General features: G+C 48.5%; 2 protein-coding genes across 3 annotated transcripts in view; both read right to left on the bottom strand.

The window, feature by feature from the left end:
• Window positions 1-811: 811 nt before the first annotated feature.
• Window positions 812-9025, bottom strand: LOC120918829 (gastrula zinc finger protein XlCGF49.1-like). Of its 2 annotated transcripts, none has more exons than XM_040330664.1 (2): window positions 8651-9025; window positions 812-1589 (listed from the first exon to the last, which is right to left on the bottom strand). In XM_040330664.1, exon 2 carries the CDS (start codon window positions 1542-1544, stop codon window positions 825-827), a length of 720 nt encoding a protein of 239 aa, XP_040186598.1. In that variant the 5' UTR covers window positions 1545-1589; window positions 8651-9025; the 3' UTR covers window positions 812-824. The 2 variants fall into 2 exon arrangements, with proteins under 2 accessions (XP_040186598.1, XP_040186599.1); XM_040330665.1 differs by having other exon boundaries at window positions 812-1586.
• A 2960-nt stretch (window positions 9026-11985) lies between these two features.
• TLDC2 (TBC/LysM-associated domain containing 2) overlaps window positions 11986-23884 on the bottom strand; it is a 30618-nt gene continuing 18719 nt past the window's right edge. Inside the window, exons 2-6 of the mRNA XM_040330663.1 lie at window positions 23427-23594; window positions 19371-19523; window positions 17237-17332; window positions 12500-12576; window positions 11986-12403 (exon numbers count right to left, since the gene is read on the bottom strand). Coding sequence (XP_040186597.1) covers window positions 12268-12403; window positions 12500-12576; window positions 17237-17332; window positions 19371-19523; window positions 23427-23594 — 630 coding nt within the window. The 3' untranslated portion in view covers window positions 11986-12267. The remainder of the gene's footprint in view (window positions 12404-12499; window positions 12577-17236; window positions 17333-19370; window positions 19524-23426; window positions 23595-23884) is intronic.

The following is a 23884-nucleotide window of genomic DNA, read 5'->3' as shown; positions in this document are numbered from 1 at the left end:
TGGTCCTTAAGTGGTTAAAGGTCAGTTTATTACTAAAATCCCAGTGTATATATGGGCATATCTATGCAGTGGTTACTGGGCTGCTTTCAAACGAATCCGCAGATGCAGAGCAGTGCACCTGCGGGTTACCTGCACAGAGCCATAGACTTCTGTTATTACCTGCAAGTTTGGTGAGCTCTCTGAAAGTGCAGAAAAGCCAAAACGTACACTGCGTTGCACCTACGGTGCGGGTAAACCGCAGCGCATCAGTGTGAAAGCAGCCATGGGCCCCTTTTACACGGTCAGTCCGACCCATCTGGACCCTCCATTCACCTCTAAGGAGTGGCAGACTTGTGTCCTACCTCCAATCCGATCCAGCTGTGTCTACAGAGCGGACACGGATCTGCCATCCGCCCGCTCCGCTCATTGTGGCCTGCGAGCAGTTACCAAGTCGCTTAAGTGGCCTTCGTGCTTCAAAAGGTTGGGCACCCCTGTTCTAGAAAGTGCATAATACCTACAGTATATCTTTGGGTCTGTATTCTAGGAGTATATAAAGAACTAAACAGGCCAGTAACTAAGAAGGTTGATCTTCAACCTGCCAAGGGCAGGGTAGATCTTGCTGCCATAGATCCTGACAGCAATAAAGAACCAACACTAGGTCAAGTCTTGCCTCGTTCCACCCAGTAGGGAGAAATCCATTTAATATGAACATGCATTTCAGGTCCACAGTTCTCTCCCCCCAGAAAGACAACAAACAGGACCTTGTGCCGTCCGGTTTTGTCAAGCAATGGATTAGGCCGATATGGCCATGCGTCCAAACCCACCACTCTTGGTGAAGAAGGGCTTTAAGTGTGGACTTTTTGATGGGCTACAAGGTGAGAGCTGTGTGTAAAATTTTTGCCGCAGTTTTGGCACATGTAGGGCTTCTCCCCAGAATGGGCTCTCTGGTGTATGACTAGATTGGAGCGGTGAGTGAAACTCTTGCCGCAATCTGTGCAAGAGTAAGGTCTTTCCCCCGTATGAACCCTTTGGTGGGTCACCAAGTTGGAGCTGATGCTGAACTTTTTTCCACACTCTCCACAGCTGTAGGGGCGCTCGCCGGTATGAACCCTCTGGTGGGTGACGGCGTTGGAGCTGGTGCTGAAGGTCTTTCCACATTCCATGCACATATAAGGCCGGGAGCCGGTGTGGACTCGAAAGTGGGTGACAAGGTTCGACTTTTGAGCAAAACTCTTTTGGCAAACCACACAGGCATAAGGCCTGGACTTTGCAAGAGAATGCTCTTCAAGGTCATTGGACCTTTCTTCTTTGACCTTCATCGGTAATGACTTAGTTTGCATATTTAGTTGGATTCGTAACCACTGGCGATCTTCGTTCGCTTTTTCTTCCCCAGATGACGGATCTCGTGCCGCCTTATGGTCTTTTGTCTTTTTCACTTTTGGACGTTTCTCCTCGTTGGATTTAGTCCCTTTAGATGAGCGTTTGGCCTCTTGGTCCTTCTTGGTTTTCAATTTACTCAAGTCCTCTTGAGTCCTCTTTTGTGAGATTTTAGGTGATGCTTCCATTTCTCAATCTGATCCGAAATCTGTGGTCATCCAGGTGATGAACTGCTGAAAACAAAGCGAAAATTATTGTAAGAGACTGCAGTAAGAACAGCAAACGACCTAACATTGTATATATGATCGGCATTGTATTTGGACACCCTGCGGTCTTCGTAGAGCTGCACGATTCTGGCTAAAATGAGAATAATGTTTTTTTTGCTTAGAAGATAGATCACGATTCTCGCGGCGCAACATCATCTTTCACATTAAAACAAACAAACCAAAAAAAATTGGGCTAACTTCACCGTTTCGTTTTTATTTTTTTATTAATTGAAGTGTAATTTTTCGCAAAAAATTGCATTTGAAAGACCGTTGGCCAAATAGTGTGACATAAAATATTGCAGAAATTGCCATTTTATTCCCTAGGGTCTCTGCTAAATTATATATAGGGCCAGATTCACAGAGAGATACGATGGTGTATCTACAGATACACCATCGTATCTCTGACTTACACTGCTCCTATCTATGCGCCTGATTCATAGAATCAGATACGCATAGATAGGGCTAAGATCTGACAGTGTTACACTGTGTTACACTGTCGGATCTTTTTTTCAATTTAAAAATGGCGCCGGGGGCGTTCCCGCTGATTTACGATAAATAATATGTAAATCAGCGAGATATGCAAATTCACGAACGTACGCGGACCCGACGCAGTCTTCTTACGACGTTTCCGTAGCGGCGTACCCGTCGTATACTTACCCCTGCTTTTATCAGGCGCAGCCAATGTTAAGTATAGCCGGCGTTCCCGCGTTGAATTTGAATTTTCTAACGTCGTTTGCGTACGCCGATTCACAAACACGCGCGTCGCAAGTCACGCTCACGTCGAAACCACTGACGTCCTAGTGACGTCAGTGGGAGCAATGCACGCCGGGAAATTCCCCGGACGGCGCATGCGCATTTAAATCGGCGCGGGAACGCGCCTGATTTAAATAGTACACTCCCCCTAGCCGCAGAATTTGAATTCCGCCGGGGGATTTAGGATCCGCCGCCGCAAGTTTGGAGGTAAGTGGTTTGTGAATTAGCCACTTGCCTCTCAAACTTGCGGGAGCAGATCTTAAATCACGTAGATCGAGCGGATCTATAGATCCGCTGATCTACGTGAATCTGGCCCATAATGTTTGGGGGGTTCCAAGTAATTTTCTAGCAAAAAATATAGGGCCATATCCACGTAGCGTGGCGCATTGTTGCGTCCGGCGTAGCGTATCTCTGATACACTACGCCGCCGTAACATACAGCGTATTTTCCTTATCCTGAAAGAATTTGCGCCGTAAGTTACGGCGGCATAGTGTAACTTTGCGTAAGGGCACGCAATTCAAATGTATGAGATGGGGGCGTGTTTTATGTTAATACGTCTTGACCCGACGTAAATTACGTTTTTTTTTTAACGGTGCATGCGCAGTCCATGGAGGTATCCCAGTGCGCAAGCTCAAAATTAACCCGCAACAAGCCAATGCTTACGACGTGAACGTCATTCTACGCAAAGCCCTATTCGCGAACGACTTACGCAAACGACGTAAAATTTTCAAAATTCGACGCGGGAACGACGTCCATACTTAACATAGGATACGCCTCATATAGCAGGGGTAACTATACGCCGAAAAAAGCCTTACGGAAATGACGTAAAAAAATGCGCCAGCCGGACGTACGTTCGTGGATCACCGTATCTAGCTAATTTGCATACTCAACGCGGAAATCTACGGAAACGCCACCTAGCGGCCAGCGTAAATATGCACCTTAGATCCGACGGCGTACTAAGACGTACGCCAGTCGGATCTAACCCAGCTTCAGGCGTATCTTGTTTTGTGGATACAAAACAAAGATACGCCGGAGCAAACTAGAAGTTACGCGGCGTATCAATAGATATGCCAGCGTAACTTCTTTGAGGATCTGGCCCATAGATTTTAACTTAACCACTTGAGGACCGCCGCCTGTACATATACGTCAGCAGAGAAGCACGGCTGGGCATAGGCACGTACAGGTACGTCCCCTTTAAGATGCAAGCCGCGGGTCGATCGCGCGTGCCCACGGGACCCGAATGCCGCCGTTGCCATAGCCATCGGGTCACAGAGCTGAAGAACGGGGAGAGGCAAGTGTAAACAAACATCTCCCCGTTCTTCTCAGTGACACTGTCAGTGATCGTCTTTTCCCTGTCTTTGGGAACAGCGATCAATGATGTGTCACGCCAAGCCACGCCCCCTAACAGTTATAAACACTCCCTAGGTCACACTTAAAGGGGTTGTAAAGGTAAATGTTTTTTCACCTTAATGCATCCGATGGTACCGCCCCCCCCTCGAACCCCCGTTTTACTTACCTCACCCTCGAAAGTCCCGCGCGCGTCCTCGTGATCCTCTTCGGTTCCCAGCCTGGCCGTTGATTGGCTAGGCTGGACGGATTGATAGCAGCACAGCTCCTAAACCTTGTGGACGGCCTTCCCAGAAGAGTTGAAGTTGTTATAGCTGCAAAGGCTGGGGCAACTCAATATTGAACCCTACAGACTAAGCCTGGGATGCCAATAACGTTCATGTGCGTGTAAAGGCAGGCGTCCCAATACTTTTGGTAATATAGTGCGTTTACTGGCTCCTTCCCCCCTCCCCATCCTGAAACATTCCCTGCAGCAGCCGGAAGGAGAGAAGGGTAACCGGCTGCGCTGCAGGGAGGGGGTTTTGAGCAGCAGGGGATTCTCTGTTGCATGGGGTGATTAGGGTGTGCGCATGCTTATGTGTACTTGTGCTGCACCTCCCTTACCCAGGCTGACCCAGAAGTCAGACTGTGAGAGAGAGAGAGGAGCAACACAAAGAGCCAAACAGGTGTCTTGTAGTCCAGGGTTTGACAAATTTGCTTGGAATCTAGGAGCCAGCTAAAAAAGTTAGGAGCCAGAAAACGCGCCCGTCCCGCCGAGCTCGCTCGCGAACGCATATATGAGTAGCGCCTGCATATGTAAACGGTATTCAAACCACACATGTGAGGTATCGCCGCGATTGGTAGAGCGAGAGCAATAATTCTAGCCCTAGACCTCCTCTGTAACTCAAAACATGCAACCTGTAGAATTTTTTTAAACGTCGCCTATGGAGATTTTAAAGGGTAAAAGTTTGTCGCCATTCCACGAGCGGACGCAATTTTGAAGCGTGACATGTTGGGTATCAATTTACTCGGCGTAACATTATCTTTCACAAAATATAAAGAAATTGGACTGACTTTACTGTTGTCTTATTTTTTAATTAAAAAAAAGTGTATTTTTTCCCCAAAAAAAGTGCGCTTGTAAGACCGCTGCGCAAATGCGGTGTGATAGAAAGTATTGCAACGTCCGCCATTTTATTCTCTAGGGTGTTAGAATAAAAAATATATATAATGTTTGGGGGTTTTAATTAGAGGGAAGGAGAAGGCAGTGAAACTTGTAATGCCAACGGCCACCACAAGATGGCACCATATCACAAAAGGAAACTTAGGCCTGCAGAAGGCCGCAAAGCCACGGCCTCAATTACCGGCGCCCCCACCTCGCGATCGCCGGTAATTGAGGCCACGGCTTTGCGGTCTTATGCAGGCCTAAGCTTCCCCGGACGCCAGGTCACAATTTCTTGTCACAATTGCGACCGGCCGCCCGGATTTTGTCGAGCCCTGCTGTAGTCCTCATGTTTTTGAGGAACATGCTGACAGTAGGAGAGGGCGATTTGGCAGGGAGGTGAGCGCGTGAGTCTTCTGCTTCTCTGTCCAGTAACAGGCTGGGGGGAGGGACTAGACTTAGTATTACTTAACTACAGGAGTACAGTACTTCCGGGTATGGGGGACATGTGACCTCCTCCCACAAGTCTCAGGTCTTGCAGCCAATCACTAGGCCCAAGTAGTGTTAGATTACTGGGGGAATAACTCCACCGCTCTTTTATGTGCCGGCTGCGGAAGAGGCAGAAACTGTGAGAGAGCGCTGGTAAGGTGTGAGTATTGCTGGGGTGAGGGGAGGGGGGCACTTCACGCACTGTCACCTTCCCCTGAATGAGTAAGATGACAGGGTCTCTTTGATCCAAGATTTACCTAATAAAACCGGTGTCATTTAATGCACTGCATAGGCTAATTGTGCCTGAAAATGACAGTGACTGCAACATTACAGCAGTAAGGAAGCTAATCTGCAATTACCAGGTTAGACCTCTGATCTGCCCAAACTGCATACCACAGCAAAGGACACTAAAAGAAAACTTTTTCTTTGCAACACTGTAATAGAAGATAATGGAAATTTGCTCTGTGGCCATCGCGCTTACAGAAGGCTCTGTTGTGCTGGGCTTTTGAACCAGCCTCTTGGTGTCCTGCATTGCGCACGGGCACTAGCAACCACTTTGGCCCTCCCCCCATCCATGTCTCTGTTTTGACAGAAAAAAAACGCGCTCCCGGCGCGCGCATGCGCCGCTGTCATGGCGGCGCCCAGGAGACAAGGGGGGGGGGGGGGGGAGAGAGATTGCTGGGGGGCATCTTTGTGGACCCCTGTATGCGTATCGTAGCAGAGCCTGCAGCAGAAGGTGGTGAGTGGTGTTTGCATTTGATCGACTTCACTGAGCATGTCCTGGAAGGCTATGTAAGAAAACACCAGGTTGCACTTACTCCCTCCAGTGGTGAAAACCAGGAAAGACATTCTACTCCAAGAAGATAATACAGAAATAAATAAAAAAATATCTTCTTCTTACCTGATCCACGCTGCAGGAAAGCTACCAAAAGTAGTTCCAGCTTTCACCCATCACGGCGGGCAAGTTGTGCCAACCTTCAGGTTTACAAAGGGTTTTATTAGAAAAAAACCTCATACCTGGACCTGTAGAAGACTCTGCCAGAAACTTTTCATGCTACAGATGTATTAGTACAGCAAAGTCTGGATCCCAGACCTCCGCAGAGAGACATTACAGGCAAACCTTGTTTCTTCTTACACGAGGCCCGGGTACCAACCATCTTAGGCTTTTGATATCAGCCTGAGGAATGGATCCGGTTATAGCTCCTAGGTCTCCGCAGGAAGACCTTTAAAAGAGCATTTTTCTTCTTAGCACATGTTGAACGTGACCAACCACTTTAACACTGCCGAAAAAACTGAGGTACTCTCCATTTGGGAGGGGCTATATAGGGGAGGAACTCAATTTTAATTGGGTTAACCAGCGTCCAATCACCTGTGGCGACTACATAACCCATTAAGTAATGAAGGCTCTGTGTCCCGTGATGTATGATCAAGAAAAGGGAAACTTGCTTGCATCCAGGATCTACAATGCTAGGCAGTGTGTTAATATTTGATCTTTTCACTTATGATTTTTTAAAGACCACCTATGACCAGGTTCAATCCATTATCTTCAATGAATGGAGACTAGAAAAAGGGAGATTCCTCACAGCTGTATATGTTACTTTGAGCCTGAGCTTAAAGTTTGGGGTATAAAAACACTTCATACTTACCCCGATGCTGCAGCTGTCCCCCTCCGGCTCTAAAAACCAAGAACTGAGCAATCATATGACCGCTGATCAATCAGTTCTATGCCTTCTCGGAGTGGAGAGCGGTGACTGTCAGTCGCCGCTCTCCACTCTGACCCTCTAGGACTGCAGAAGGAGCAGGTGTAGCTGGAACTGGAGCCAGCTGGGTGGCAGGCTTAAGCCTGGTACACACGATCGGGTTTTCCAATCTTTTATCATTTTTTCACACAAACAGAGCTTTGTTTTGGTAGTATTTAATCACAGCTGGGGTTTTTATTTTTGTGCACTGATGGCACTGATAGGTGGCACTGATAGGTAGCACTGATGATCACGAATAGGTGGCACTGATGATCACTGATAGGTGGCACTGATGATCACTGGTAGGTGGCACTGATGATCACTGGTAGGTGGCACTGATGATCACTGGTAGGTGGCACTGATGATCACTGGTAGGTGGCACTGATGATCACTGGTAGGTGGCACTGATGATCACTGGTAGGTGGCACTGATGATCACTGGTAGGTGGCACTGATGATCACTGGTAGGTGACACTGATGATCACTGGTAGGTGGCACTGATGATCACTGGTAGGTGACACTCATGGGCAGCACTGTTGATGAGGCACTGATTGGTGACACTGATAGATGGCACTGATAGGTGGCACTGATGGGTGGCACAGGTGGGCACTGATAGGCTGAACGGGTGGGCACTGATAGGCTGAACGGGTGGGCACTGATAGGCAGAACGGGTGGGCACTGGCACAGATAGTAGCTTTTCTTGAAAAAATAGCCGATTACCGTATTTGTTTACATCACATGATCAGCTGTCATTGGCTGACAGATGATCACGTGGTAAACGGTCAGGATCGACCCCTTACTCCGATCTGTGATCAGCCGAGTCTCATTGACTCGCTGATCACAGAGCGCGCCGCCCTGCAGAGGCCGCTCGAGCACGGGAGGACATCCATGGACGCCCTCCCGGCAAAGTGGGTCGCCACCTTTCGGCTATAGCGCAGATCTGAAGTAGTTAAAAGGAGAAGTACGGGGGTATGAATACTTTTTCAAGGCACTGTAATATACTAGGTGACTTCCGAAGGCACTAGATTTTAGTTAGGGGTTTCAGAGTAAAAGGGAGGGGGGGTGTGAATACTTTTTTCGAAGCCCTGTAGGGTGCGAATTGTCAGATCACATGACGAGTCGCGCCGGTGGGAAAAGGGGGCTTAAGTTTTGACGATAAAAGCTAGAAGCTGATTGGTTACTCTGGGCACAGTCACACCAGTTTTAGTAAATCTAGTAAAATGAAACATTTCAAGATTCTCCCCTCAAAAAAATAAAAATATATTTAAATTTCAAAATTCTGAAGATGAAAGATGAGCTCAGCACCAAACTGTGTCTGGAAGAGAATGTGACAGCTCTATAATAATAATAATGATGATATAATAATGATATATATATATGATGATAATAATAATGTGTCCTCCTGCTGATGATAGAGAATGTATTCCTCCTCCTCCTATACATTGGGATTGATCTGTAGAGTGTGATCCCTCCTGTATCCCCCCCCCATAGGATCCCACAGACCTCCTGATAGTGAAGTGCGGCTCCCATCCCCAATGTCCGCCCCTGCAGTCCCCGTCCTACCTGATCCACAGGAAGCCTTTTGTTTATGCGCTTTGTAAGAGGACGATTGAAGAGGCCAATTAGGAATCTGGAGCCGCGCTGCATTCTGGGACTCGTAGTCATTCCCGGACTTCATTCAGAAACTACAAGTACGGTGCCGCTGTGTAGATCGCGGGCCAATCAGAGAAGAGAGATCAGCCTTTCTACCTCCGCCCATTTAATTTTAGCTGTAAAAGTTCCATCTGGAGTAAAAGCAGCCTATGGGATTCGCTGCGGAGACCTCTAGTGGTCAAATGGGGTCGATGCAGGAGACTAAGAAAGTCTAAATACAACTGTAAAACTGTTCACTGCACTCCAATGATGAAATAGCATAGCTCCCCACTGTCCCCAATTTGGAGGGACTATCCCTGATTTAGAGGGACTTACGCTGCTTTGGAGGGACTGACCATGATTTGGAGGGACTGTCATTTATTTAGAGGTACTGTCCCTGTTTTGGAGGGACTGCCCTGATTTGGAGGGACTGAACCCAATTTGGAGGGACTATGCCTGATTTGGAGGGACTGTTCCTGATTTGGAGGGACTGACCCTGATTTGGAGGGACTGTCTTTTATTTGGATGGACTGTTCCTGAATAGGAGGGACTGTCCTGATTTGGAGGAACTGACCCTGATTTGGAGAGACTGACCCCGATTTGGAGGGACTGACCCCGATTTGGAGGGACTGACCCCGATTTGGTAGGACTGACCCCGATTTGGAGGGACTATCCCCGATTTGGAGGGACTGACCCCGATTTGGAGGGACTGTCGTTTATTTGGAGGGACTGTTCCTGATTTGGAGAGACTGACCCCCATTTGGAGGGACTATCCCCGATTTGGAGGGACTATCCCCGATTTGGAGGGACTGACCCTGATTTGGAGTAACTGACCCCAATTTGGAGGGACTATCCCCGATTTGGAGGGACTGACCCTGATTTGGAGGAACTGGCACTCATTTGGAGTAACTGACCCAAATTTGGAGGGACTATCCCCGATTTGGAGGGACTATCCCTGATTTGGAGGGACTTACCCTGCTTTGGAGGGACTGACCCCGATTTGGAGGGACTGACCCTGGTTTGGAGGGACTGTCATTTATTTAGAGGGACTGTTCCTGATTTGGAGGGACTGACCCTGATTTGGAGGGACTGTCATTTATTTAGAGGGACTGTTCCTGATTTGGAGGGATTGCCCCTGATTTGGAGGGACTGTCATTGATTTGGAGGGACTGTCATTTATTTGGAGGGACTTACCCTGCTTTGGAGGGACTGCCATTTATTTAGAGGGACTGCCCTGATTTGGAGGGACTGACCCCGATTTGGAGGGACTGATCCTGATTTGGAGGGACTGACCCCGATTTGGAGGGACTGACCCTGATTTGGAGAGACTGACCCCGATTTGGAGGGACTGATCCTGATTTGGAGGGACTGTAATTTATTTGGAGGGACTGACCCTGATTTGGAGGGACTGACCCCGATTTGGAGGGACTGACCCCGATTTGGAGGGACTGACCCCGATTTAGAGGGACTGACCCCGATTTAGAGGGACTGACCCCGATTTGGAGGGACTGATCCTGATTTGGAGGGACTGACCCTGATTTGGAGGGACTGACCCTGATTTGGAGGGACTGACCCTGATTTGGAGGGACTGACCCCGATTTGGAGGGACTGACCCTAATTTGGAGGGACTGACCCTAATTTGGAGGGACTGACCCCGATTTGGAGGGACTGACCCCGATTTGGAAGGACTGACCTCGATTTGGAGGGACTGACCCCGATTTGGAAGGACTGACCTCGATTTGGAAGGACTGACCCCGATTTGGAGGGGTTGACCCCGATTTGGAGGGACTGACCCTGATTTGGAGTAACTGACCCCAATTTGGAGGGACTATCCCCGATTTGGAGGGACTGACCCTGATTTGGAGGAACTGGCACTCATTTGGAGTAACTGACCCAAATTTGGAGGGACTATCCCCGATTTGGAGGGACTATCCCTGATTTGGAGGGACTATCCCTGCTTTGGAGGGACTGACCCCGATTTGGAGGGACTATCCCTGATTTGGAGGGACTGACCCTGATTTGGAGTAACTGACCCCAATTTGGAGGGACTATCCCCGATTTGGAGGGACTGACCCTGATTTGGAGGAACTGGCACTCATTTGGAGTAACTGACCCAAATTTGGAGGGACTATCCCCGATTTGGAGGGACTATCCCTGATTTGGAGGGACTTACCCTGCTTTGGAGGGACTGACCCCGATTTGGAGGGACTGACCCTGGTTTGGAGGGACTGTCATTTATTTAGAGGGACTGTTCCTGATTTGGAGGGACTGACCCTGATTTGGAGGGACTGTCATTTATTTAGAGGGACTGTTCCTGATTTGGAGGGATTGCCCCTGATTTGGAGGGACTGTCATTGATTTGGAGGGACTGTCATTTATTTGGAGGGACTTACCCTGCTTTGGAGGGACTGCCATTTATTTAGAGGGACTGCCCTGATTTGGAGGGACTGACCCCGATTTGGAGGGACTGATCCTGATTTGGAGGGACTGACCCCGATTTGGAGGGACTGACCCTGATTTGGAGAGACTGACCCCGATTTGGAGGGACTGATCCTGATTTGGAGGGACTGTAATTTATTTGGAGGGACTGACCCTGATTTGGAGGGACTGACCCCGATTTGGAGGGACTGACCCCGATTTGGAGGGACTGACCCCGATTTAGAGGGACTGACCCCGATTTAGAGGGACTGACCCCGATTTGGAGGGACTGATCCCGATTTGGAGGGACTGATCCTGATTTGGAGGGACTGACCCTGATTTGGAGGGACTGACCCTGATTTGGAGGGACTGACCCTGATTTGGAGGGACTGACCCCGATTTGGAGGGACTGACCCTAATTTGGAGGGACTGACCCCGATTTGGAGGGACTGACCCCGATTTGGAGGGACTGACCCCGATTTGGAAGGACTGACCTCGATTTGGAGGGACTGACCCCGATTTGGAAGGACTGACCTCGATTTGGAAGGACTGACCCCGATTTGGAGGGGTTGACCCCGATTTGGAGGGACTGACCCTGATTTGGAGGGACTGACCCTGATTTGGAGGGATACATCGGCACACAGACTCTACGGTTTTTAATCACACTTCACTCATAGAGGGAAAAAACATGGACATGGTGATAATGGAAAACACAAACAGAAAGCAGATCCTGAACAGGCAATGGCCAGCTATGGCCTCAATCACAAAATATTCACAATAAAAACAATTTTTAGGATAATTTACAATCATATATACTTAAAACACTGTCAAAAATGTTCTTTTCTTGAATTTCTGTGACACAACAATATGGGGATCAGCCAATGGCCAAAAGCTTAGATCTAGTTCATGGACTTCCCGAATTGAATAGTCCTGGAAGCCGGCCATGTCACAGAAACAGTCAGCAGCGTTCTGAATCGCCACCAAAAAAAAACGCAGCCGCTTGTCAGCGATTCGAATTGCCAGCAAATCCCCATCTGTCTTTTTCCCGATTCTCCGGACATTTGTTACATCCAACAAATCGTTTTTAAGAGTCTGTCCAAAGGATGGACATGGAGGACCCCGAGGGGCACTCAGGTGAATGCCCAGGCTTCAAGGCTGTGGATGCGGAATTGCTCCCTACTGGACAGTATGAGGTTGTCGAAGGTCTCACACCTCTGACTTCTTCCGTTATACAAATCTTCATCCAGCCACAGACCAAAATGACCACTGCGAAGGAAATAACAGGCAAGTAAAGTAAAAAAATAAGTTAAATGTGTCAAAAATAAACATTTTTGTCTTCCATGAGCACTTTGGCATACTTACTATTTGCCACCTCCGAATGTCAAGGACTGGACATCCCCTCTGACAAAAAAGTAGTTGTCTCCTGTCCACCGAAAGACCTTTAATGGAACATACAGGTTAATTATAGATGTTAAATCTAACTTTATTCAATTTTTGGAACGTTGGATATGTGCTGGGGGGATAAGTGCTTAGTGCTTGGGGGTATCTGGTGTGTAGAGGGGTCAGAGTGCTGGGGGGTATCTGGGGTGTAGAGGGGTCAGAGTGCTGGGGGATATCTGGGCTGTACAGGGGTTAGAGTGCTGGGGGGATATCTGGGGTGTAGAGGGGTCAGAGTGCTGGGGGGATATCTGGGGTGTAGAGGGGTCAGAGTGCTGGGGGATATCTGGGGTGTAGAGGGGTTACAGTGCTGGGGGGATATCTGGGGTGTAGAGGGGGTAACAGTGCTGGGGGGATATCTGGGGTGTAGAGGTGTCAGAGTGCTGGGGGGATATCTGGGATGTAGAGGGGTCAGAGTGCTGGGGGGGATACCTGGGATGTAGAGGGGTTACAGTGCTGGGGGGATATCTGGGGTGTAGAGGGGTCAGAGTGCTGGGGGATATCTGGGGGTGTGGAGGAGTCAGAGTGCTGGGGGGCATATCTGGGGTGTAGAGGGGTCAGAGTACTGGGGGGATATCTTGGGTGTAGAGGGGTCAGAGTGCTGGGGGGATATCTGGGGTGTAGAGGGGGTCAGAGTGCTGGGGGGATATCTGGGGGCAACAGTGCTGGGGGGATAGCTTGAGTGTAGAGGGGTCAGAGTGCTGGGGAAATATCTGGGGTGTAGAGGGGTCAGAGTACTGGGAGGATATCTGGGGTGTAGAGGGGTCAGAGTACTGGAGGGTATCTGGGGTATAATTGCACAGTGGCAGCCAATCTATATAAGGCCGCCCCCCTAATCCATGCACCCAGACCCTAATCTACATGAGGGCGCCGGACACATGGATTTCAATGTTTTTTTTTTTTTGCAGCAGCACATGATTATAGCCTGAGGTTCTAATTGGCTTAAAAAAGGGTAGGCTTGGGACACAGAGCACTGCGCCCTGAGCCTACCTAGTAGTGTGACAATAGCGCTATTGTCTTCCTGATTCTCCTCCCAGTCAATCAGGAAGCGGTTCTTAGGACTCCCAGCCAATTGGGTCCCAGGATCCACTTTCTGTTCGGCAGAGGAGAAGCAATGGCCGCAGAGCGAGGGGCAGCAGCCCTAGCCCTGGTCCTTGTCATAAGGTAAGGAGGCCTCTGTCCGTCCATATCCTGCAGGTGGTGATTGTGCAGGGGAGGGGGTTGGGGGATCGTCGTCTTCCTGGCCGTCTCCCACGTCGGTTTTCCGCCTCCTCCCAAAATATTGAGCACCAGGTGCCACTGCATGGCTCCCAACTGTCCCTGATTTTGAGGCACTGTGCCTGATTTGGAGCAATGTCCCTCTTTCCGCCTTTCCTGTGCTGTATACTGCTCAGGGGTCAAGTCCTGGGGAAAAAAGTGTGGAAACTTCCACCCAAGATCCACTCCCCCACCAAAAAAAATAAAAATTATACGCTCATATGCATAATTACTAAACCGCATGTTTTTTTTTTTCGATCCACTGTACCTTAGTAATCCTTTATGTTACTGGCCGCGTCCTGTATATGGATTCATCGGGTAGTGTGCGGGTATTCCGTCACTTCCTCGATGCCGCAATGTCTCCTGGGAGCTTTTGTCATTGTTCCCAGGAGACATTGCGGAGGTCTGCCGCGAGTTATCGCGGGATTTAGAAAGAAGCAAATTCTAGTCCTGCAAAGGGAACTGAGTTCCTGCTGTGAAAAAAGTGCAGGAACTCCGTTCCCACGCGTTCCCGCAGGACTTGAGCCCTGGTACTGCTGGTGAAAAGTCCTCATTCCCTGCTACAATAAATGACACATAAAAAGTCCTGAATATACCAGACACACCTTTGTACTGTATACATTTACAATCTGGTTAACGTCTTTAAAAAGACCAGATACAGCCGGGTTCAGATTAATTAGTCACATTTCCAAACAGAGATAGGATAAAAGTAAAAGTAACATTTATTATTTACTCTAAAACAGTAAAGCTGAACTCCCGTTAAAAGTCTGATTACACAGGTGAAATGCATATACAGTATAAGAGCTATTTTCCTGTCAGAGGCAGGGCCTCACCTGCAATGAACATTAAAAATAAAAAAGATCGAGCTTCCAGGATTATAGCTCGGCGACCTGGGGTCACAGAGACCCCAAATTTGGGGGTAAGTAGCCTAAGTCCTACCCCACCACTTGGGGCTTCTGTGACCTATGGTTCCGGAGATACGGGGCTCCTTGTGCAGCCTGTCAGAAGCTAAATACAGAGCATCCACAAGCTGGCACACTCTGGCCCGGATTCTCGTAGAGCGGCGCATATTTCGGCTGGCGTAGTGCATCTCATATGCGCTACGCCGACGAACTCAGAGAGGCAAGAGCAGTATTCACAAAGCACTCGCTCCCTACGTTGCGCCGGCGTAACGTAAATCCGTCGGCGTAAGCTCACCTAATTCAAAGTACCGTATTTATCGCGGTATAACGCGCTCCCGCGTATACCGCGCACCCCTAAAGTGACCCCCAATCCTGTGGAAAAAAAGTTATTTTTGTACTTATAGTTTTGGTGTCTTGCGCGGCGTCCATCGGTCCATCGGCGGCCTCGTCGGGTCCGGCGTCCTTCTGCGGCTTCGGGTGTCCTCTTCGGCGGGTCCGGCATCCTTCTGCTGGTTTGAGTGTCCTTCTGCGAGTTCAGGTGTCCTCCTGCGGCGGGTCCGGTGTCCTCTTCGGCGGGTCCGGCGTCCTCGCGGCGTACTCACGTCCTCCCTGCTCGTTTCCCGCGCCGAGTTTTGAATACTGCGCCAGCATATACCGAGCGCAGTACACTCGGGCAGGCTCGGCAACTGTCGCGCTCACGTCCTGTACGTCCAGGATGTGACCGCGGAAGAAGCCGAGACTGGCCGACTATACCCGAGTGTACTGCGCTCGGTATATGTCGGCGCAGTATTCAAAACTTGGCGCGGGAAAGCGGGTATCGGCGTATATCGTGCACCCAGGATTTTGCCCTGATTTTCAGGGCAAAAAAGTGCGCGATATACGCCGATAAATACGGTAGGTGGAAGGTGGGCGTGCTACATGTAAATAAACCGTGACCCCATGCAAATGAATGGCCGAACGAACGGTGCATGCGCCGTCCCGTGGACACTTCCCACTGCGCATGCTCAGAATCACGTCGGACCGAACGCCTAAGATACGTCGAATCACTGAACGTAACCTACGCCCAGCCCTATTCACGTAGTACTACGTAAACAACGTAAAATACGGCGGCTGTTCCGTCGTCCATACCTTTGCATGGGTTGCGCCTCCCTATATGTGCAATAACTTTACGCCAAACGTACGCCTTACATAAACGGCGTATATTACTGCGACGGGCGCAAGTACGTTCGTGAATCGGCGTTTCTCATCCATTTGCCTATTCGACGCGTAAATCAATGGGAGCGCCCCCTTGCGGCCAGCGTAAATATGCGCCCAAGATACGCCGGCGCAGGAAAGTTACGTCGGTCGGAGGAAGCCTATTTTCAGGCGTATCTAGTTCTGTGGGCACGGCGCACAGATACGACGGCCAGTGTTGCCAACCTACCAGATTGAAATTCACTGGCACGACACCCGAAATTTACTGGCGCAGCCACGTTTTTACTGGCATTTCACAAAAGCTACTAAATTACATTTTTTGGTGCAAATTTCAGTATTTAGGCTACAAACAAGTACGCTAGGCAAATAGCAATGTGATTTAAGGTAGATATTAAGGTAAAAAAACATATTTTTGTTATTTTCGATATAATAAGGGCAAATTATTTAGTCACATCACCCCCTGCCTCCATCCCCCTCTGCCACCTGCACCCCCTGTCTTCACCCCCTCTGCGGTGCCACAATCTTCCCCTGCCTCCAATCTCCCCCAGGCCCCCTTCCTCCAATCACCCCCTGCCACCCTCGTCCCCTGCCTCCATCCCCCTCTGCGGTGCCACCAACAACCCCTGTCTCCATCCCCCACCCTCTGCCGTGCCACCATCCCCCTCTGCGGTGCCACCAACAACCCCTGCCTTCAATCACCCCCTGCCTCCATTGCCCTTTGCCTCCATCCCCCTTTGCGGTGCCACCGCAGCCACCATCACCCCCTGCCTCCAATCTCCATGCGCAATTCCAAGCCAAACCGATCCCGGCTATTTTTACTGGCACATTCCCGCAACCACGGACATTTACGAACGGGGAAAAAAAGTGCCTGTTTTTATGGACTGTCCGTAAAAATAAACGTTGTACGCCTGCCGCATGAAAACAAGTCCCGGACCCTTTTTTTCAGGCGGCATTGGCGTTCGGCCATAGACATCAATGTAAATTCTTTGTGAAAAAAAAAAGTAACCTAATCTCGGCAAAATACGCCGCGTACGCGGCGTTACAATGTGAATGGAAGGTTACAAGCCCTGATCATTTACTCCTCTCCACTGCAGTCAAAGCTTGATTACATCTGTGATTGGCTAAGCAGCTGACTGAAATTTTCTCCTCCAATCAGCAAGTCAGGAATGCCTGATTGCTGGCCTCTCACAGTCTGAAGTACAGGAGGCCCTATACACAGACACATTGGGGTACGTATGATTTAAATATGCATCCATTTTTTTTATAAAGATCTTAGCATGGCCGGATTATTAGTTGTCTCTATTAATACCTTTAGCTGTGGTGTGAAGCTGAACAGAAAAGTCTCTCCGGTTCCGTAGAAACTAGAGCTAACCTTGAGCTCATTGGAAGAGAAGCCTCCAAACACCTGCAAGAGATTTATTAAAGGGTCAGTTCACCATAGAGAGGAAACAACAAAGGACTAATCACAGGGATGGAGGAAGTCTGCAGCGGGCAGGAATAAGGTAGGTATGGCACCTTATCCCGGTGTTCTGACAAGCTGGTTCCTACCATCCATATGGTTCCTTCCCTCTAGAGTGCGCAGGCGCAATCCGAGCCGACGGAAAACTCAGAGCGGAAAGAGCTGTTCGTCAGCTGTAGACGCGCTCGCTCCCGATGGCTGATTATACACTCTATAGTACACGCCGCTCTACCAGCAAGGAGCAGATCAAAAAAGCACTGCTCAATATCGCATCCGCCCCTTGCTGTGCAGAGCGGCGTGTACTATAGAGCGCCGTGTATAAGCGGGCATCTGGAGCGAGCTCGTCTAAGCTGACAATCGGCTGTTGAGGCTCGGAGATTTCCGTGGCCTCCTACTGCGCCTGCGCAGTCAAGGCAGGAACCATATCGATGGAGGAACCAGCTCGACAAGACACCGACACCCCTAAACTAAACAAGTATCTAAAGAATATGTTACCTCAACTTTTCATAATCCTGAAATGTGTCTGTTGTACCATCTACAACATGTACCAAGTATCCTGTCCTCTTTATTTTGCTCCTTTGTGTGAAATACGTGGTGATCCTGCCAGTCCCCCTGCTCTCCTATTTCAAACTAACCACGCTAGGCATAGAAGCATATCCTTCCCAGCGTGGTCAGCTTTCTGGCTGTGCTGGGAGAACAGCATGCTTGTCCTCCAATGATCAGACTTGTGCTGACATGCCCCCTGCATAGCCATTCACTAGGCTGATCAGTGTGCTAGTGTTTCTTCACCCCAGCTCTCCAAGCCCTATATGCAGCTAAGACCAGAGATTATGTGATCACTTATAAGAAAAGAAGAAAAAAAGGATTTTATAATGTATATGTTTATATTTGTCTTTCATTTCTATTTTAAACTGATTGTTTTTTTTTTTTTACAAGGTAAGGGTTTCACATATACTTTAACACGTGCCTTGTGGGGGGGGGGGGGGGGCACGGAAAGGGTAGATTTTATCTAATTTCAGCTTTAGACCCCTTTCACACTCTTTAAGCGGCGATTTACCGTTGTTTTAGCTGCATTTTTTGGATGCTAGCAGGGCGCTTTAAACCCCTGCTAGCGGCCGGATAAAGGGTTATTAGCGCCCGTGTTGCGCACCCAAACCGCCCCAAAGGTGCTGCTTGCAGGACTTTTTCTAATGTTCCGCAAGCGCACCGCTCCAGTATGAAAGCACTTAGGGTTACACACTGGCGAGGCATTGAAGGCGTTTTTCTGGCGCTTTACAAAATGCCTTCGTTGTGTAAGGGGTCTTAAAGTGATATTAAAGTATCTGTTTTTTTTATAACAAACGTGTTATACTTACCTGCTCTGTCTAATGATTTTGCACAGAGCAGCCCCGATCCTCCTCTTCTCAGGTCCCCCCCGCTGGCTCTCTTGGCCCCTCCCTCCCACCGAGTGCCAACACAGCAAGCAGCTTGCCATGGGGACACCTGCGCCGAGCCATTGCTCTGTGTGTCCATTTAGATATGGAGCCGCGGCTTGGCTCCGCCCCAGCTCTCCTCATTGGCTCACTGACTTTGATTGACAGGAGCCAATGGCGCAGCCAATGAGGAGGGAGAGTACCGGACAGCTGTTGCTCTCGTGCACATCGCTGGATCGAGATGGGGCTCAGGTAAGTATTAGTTTTTTTTTATCTTAATGCATAGAATTCACTAAGAAATCAAAAAAAACTTCCGGCCTTTAGAACCACAAAAATAATAAATAAATAGGGAAAGTTAGGTAAGATTTTTAGCCTAGTATAAAGGTAAGCAGCATTTTTTTTTTTTAAGTTTTACTATGTGAACGGGAACATGTAACAAATATAAAGTCGGTGTTATTAAAATTTGGCCGCAAAAGCGGAAATACGCATTAGGAGACTTGCCAACTGCTTCTGTTATCGGCAGGATTGGCAGATGTTTATCTGATGTCTGTGGCCTGGTCATTAGTAATTACCTTTCCTTCATCATCCTTGATAATCAGTAAAGCTGGGGAGCTGATTGCACTCATAGTCCTGTACATTGTCCTCAGGCTGAAGCCGTTCTTCTCTGTACTGTATAGCAGCCTCCAGTTCTGTCCGATGACCTTTGGTGGCAATTGTTGTGCAATCTGGATCAATAAAACGATGACATTATTTATACGATATCAAATCACGATCATAAAAGTTACTTTTCAGGACTTCCTTCTAGAAAGGTCAGCGTTATATTTACTGCCGATAAGAGAAAAGGGTGCTGATAATGGCACCGAAAACGTACGCGATTTTGCAGCAAATGCACAGCGATTTTATGCCGATGTTACCTTAACCACTTGCTTACTGGGCACATATACCCCCCTCCTGCCCAGGTGAAATTTCAGCTTCCGGCACTGCGCCGCTTTAACTGACAATTGCGCGGTCGTGCGACGTGGCTCCCAAACAAAATTGGCGTCCTTTTTTCCCCACAAGTAGAGCTTTCTTTTAGTGGTATTTGATAACCTCTGTGGTTTTTATTTTTTGCGCTATAAACAAAAAAAGAGCGAAAATTTTTTAAAAAAATTCAATATTTTTTAATTGTTGCTATAATAAATATCCCAATTAAAAAAAAAACAAAAACATTTTTTTTTCTCATTCTAGGCCGATACGTATTCTTCTACATATTTTTGGTAAAAAAAAAAAAAGAAAATCGCTATAAGCGACTGGTTTGCGCAAAAGTTATAACGCCTACAAAATAGTGGACAGAATTTATTATTATTATTATTATTTTTTACTAGTAATGGCGGCGATCTGCGATTTTTATTGGGACTGCGACATTATGGCGGACAAATCGGACACTTCTGACACATTTTTGGCACCATTCACATTTCTACAGCGATCAGTGCGATAAATATGCACTAATTACTGTATAAATGTGACTGGCAGGGAAGGGGTTAACACTAGGGGGTGAGGAAGGGGTTAAATGTGTACCCTGCATAGTGTTTCTAACTGTGTGGGGAGGGGGTGACTGGGGGAGGTGACCGATCTGTTTCCCCATTGTACAAGGGACACAGATCGGTCTCCTCTCTCCCTGACAGGACGTGGATCTGTGTGTTTACACACACAGATCTACGTCCTTGTCTCTGTAACCGCCGATCGCGGGTGCCTGGCGGACATCGCGGCCGCCAGGCGCGCGCATCGGCATCTCAGTGATGCGGCGGGGCACGTGCGCGCCCCCCAGTGGCTGGAGGCCGTATATAGACGGCCTCCCGGAAATTGGCATCCACCCTGCGGCCGTATAAAGTCGTACGGCCGACAGGAAGTGGTTAATATGGTTTGTTTTGTCATGTAACTCAAAAACCACATCAAAAGCATAAAAATTAGTGCGTTAGGCTTTGTACACACCATGGCGTTCCAGATCGCAGGGGTGGAATCGCTGCGATTCTGCCCACAATACCGGATCGCAGCAAAACACGAGTTGTGCTTGTTATCCCCGTTACTTTAACTGCCACCCAAATCGCGTCACAATTATGCCATGATTGTCGCCCGATGAATCGCTGTAAAATCGTGCACGCAGAATGGCGGGATGCCTGTCGCCTCCAAAAGAAGAAAATGTCCCATTAGTTGTAGCTCCCCCCTCACCTCCCTAAATACTAACCTACATCCTCACTCACTCCAGCGTTGTGCCCGCTTGCAGCGGCGCTGGTCTACATACCACTCCTCACAGGACACAGAGGCAGCAGCTATTGACTCCTGCTGCTGTCAATCAACTCCTGTAAGGAGAGAGCGGGGTGTGTGTCTAGCTTGATTGACGCTTTCCCCGACAGAGCCCGCCAGGAAGTGTGCACGGCGCTGCGCTAATCACAGCCAGGGAGACATTGTCCCAATGCTCGGCTGCATCTCTGCAGGTCTCTGTTCCAATTCCTGAGTCCTAGCGTTATTCTTCAATGGGGAACCCTAACCCTATCCCTAACCCTAAGGTCCTGTACACACGATCGGATATCTGATGGAGTCTAATCCGATGGATTTTTTCGTCGGATATCCGATGAAGCTGACTTTCATCAGTCTTGCCTACACACCATCGGTCAAAAATCTGACCGTGCCAAAACGCGGTGACGTAAAACACAACGACGTGCTGAGAAAAATGAAGTTCAATGCTTCTGAGCATGCGTCGACTTGATTCTGAGCATGCATGGATTTTTGACCGATGGAGTTCCACACAGACGATCGTTTTTTTTCTATCGTTTTTTTTACCCATAGAAAAATTTTAAAACCGGTTCTATTTTTTTTCACCGATGGAAAACAAACCGATGGGGCCCACATACGATCAGTTTGTCCGATGAAGACGGTCCATCGGTCCGTTTTCATCCGACAAACCGATCGTGTGTACAGGGCTTTACTCTCAACCCTAACCCTAACTGACCTTTGACCTATGAACTTTAACCCTAAGGCCTCGTACACACGATAGGTTAAACAGAGGACAGCGGTCTGATGGACCATTTTCATCGGTCAAAACCGATCGTGTGTGGGCCCCATCGGTTATTTAACCATCGGTTTAAAAAAAGACAACTTGTTTTAAATTTAACCGATTGGATTCCTAACTGATAGGACAAAACCGATCGTTAGTAGGCACGACCATCGGTTAAAAATCCGCGCATGCTCAGAATCAAGTCGACGCATGCTTGGAAGCATTGAACTTTGTTTTTTTCAGCACGTCGTTGTGTTTTACGTCACCGCGTTCTGACATGATCGTTTTTTTAACCGATGGTGTGTAGGCGCGACTGACCATCAGTCAGCTTCATCGGTTAACCGATGAAAACGGTCCATCGGTCCGTTCTCATCGGATGGACTGATCGTGTGTACGCGGCATAAGTGCATCTCCACTTAGTGATTCTCCCCACCCTAAAACCTCTACCTTTCCCAGATCCCGCTCGGTTTGTCGGAAAAAGGGGAAAAATACATTTATTTTTGTATTAGTTCCCCCTGATGTCAAGAGTGAGCCCCCCTGAGTGTCCCTTAGCAAGCTATGGAGGCACACACAGAAGAGGAGGAGCCAAGAGTGCCAGCGGGGTACCTCAAAAGAGGAGGTTTGGGGTTGCCCTGTGCAATACCATTGCACAGAGCTGGTATGTAAAAGAATATTTATTATTTTAACTGCTTCTGTACCGCCCACCGCACATATACTGCGGCAGGGCGGCCCGGCTGCGCTAAACAATGTACCTGTACATTATCTCCTCTTCCTGGGTCTGGGGCATGTGCACGTGCCACCGGAGTCCAGCTCCTGCTGTGATTGGACACAGCGGGAGCCAATCAGCACAGCACAGAGAGTCTCCTCCACAATATTACACTTACCTGCCTGCTCACAGTTTTCTATTAAATGTACACTGAGCAGCGCATACGCAGGATGACGTCACCCACCGGCCAATCAAGAGGCTGAAAACCCAGCACTAGAGGAACCAAACCACCACATCGCTGGAAGGTGGAGGTGAGTATTTTGTGAGTTTAGTTCTGCTTTACACCTGATTCACGCCTATGCGTTTTTTAGTGCGTTTTGCAGAAACGCACTAAAGTCCATTTAACATGGTTTCCTATGGATCTTGTTTACATCTGTGAGGTGTTTTGAGCCAGTGTGTTTTTTGGAAGGGGTCAGGGACTTTTTATATGGTTGCTCCTCATATAGCAGGAGTAACGTTACGCCGGAAAAAGCCTTACGCAAACAACGTAAAAAATTCTGCCGGGCGCACGTACGTTTCTGAATCGGCGTATCCAGCTCATTTGCATATTCTACACTGAAATCGACGGAAGCGCCACCTAGCGGCCAGCGTAAATATGCAACTGAGACTTATGCCAGTCGGATCTTAGCTTAATTTCGGCGTATCTTGCTTTCTGAATACAGAAAGAAGATACGCCGGCGCAGCTTTGAATTTACGCGGCGTATCAATAGATACGCCAACGTAAATTCTTGCTGAATCTAGCCCATTAAGTTGCTGCATCCAATCAGATGAGGCTGCTGTTGGGGTATCTAAATACAAAAGCCACAGTGGGCCCCTAATACCACTCACCTGCTTGACTTCATCCTTCCCGACAATCTGACTGCAGCCAATCAAAACGGGTTCCTCTACTTCCTCTTTCTTTTTCTCATCAACTTTTTTCTGAGTTTTCACATCTGGTTCTTCTATGATCTCGAAATCAGAATCATCGCTGGAAAGTGTGTCTTGGAAATTGTTTTTCTGTTAGACAAAAAAAGTGGGGTTTGTTAATTATTGGAACAGAGCCATGGTGCTGAGATTTTCAGAAGGAAAAGTCAGAAGTGCAGAGGCGGCTCTAGGCTTTGTGAGGCCTTAGGCAAAACTTGACATGGGCCCCCACTCACACCCATGATGGGAAAAATAATTCAAGGACAAGAGCCTCTTCCCAACAGCCCTGGCTGGTGGTTGTGGGGGTCTGCGGGTAGGGGGCTTATTGGAATCTGGAAGTCCCCTTTAACAAGGCAGCCCCCAGATCCTGCTCTTTAATAACT

This window comes from Rana temporaria, chromosome 12 (assembly GCF_905171775.1).
Source record: "Rana temporaria chromosome 12, aRanTem1.1, whole genome shotgun sequence".
Lineage (NCBI taxonomy): Eukaryota > Metazoa > Chordata > Amphibia > Anura > Ranidae > Rana > Rana temporaria.
This window is presented reverse-complemented; position numbering and strand designations above follow the sequence as displayed.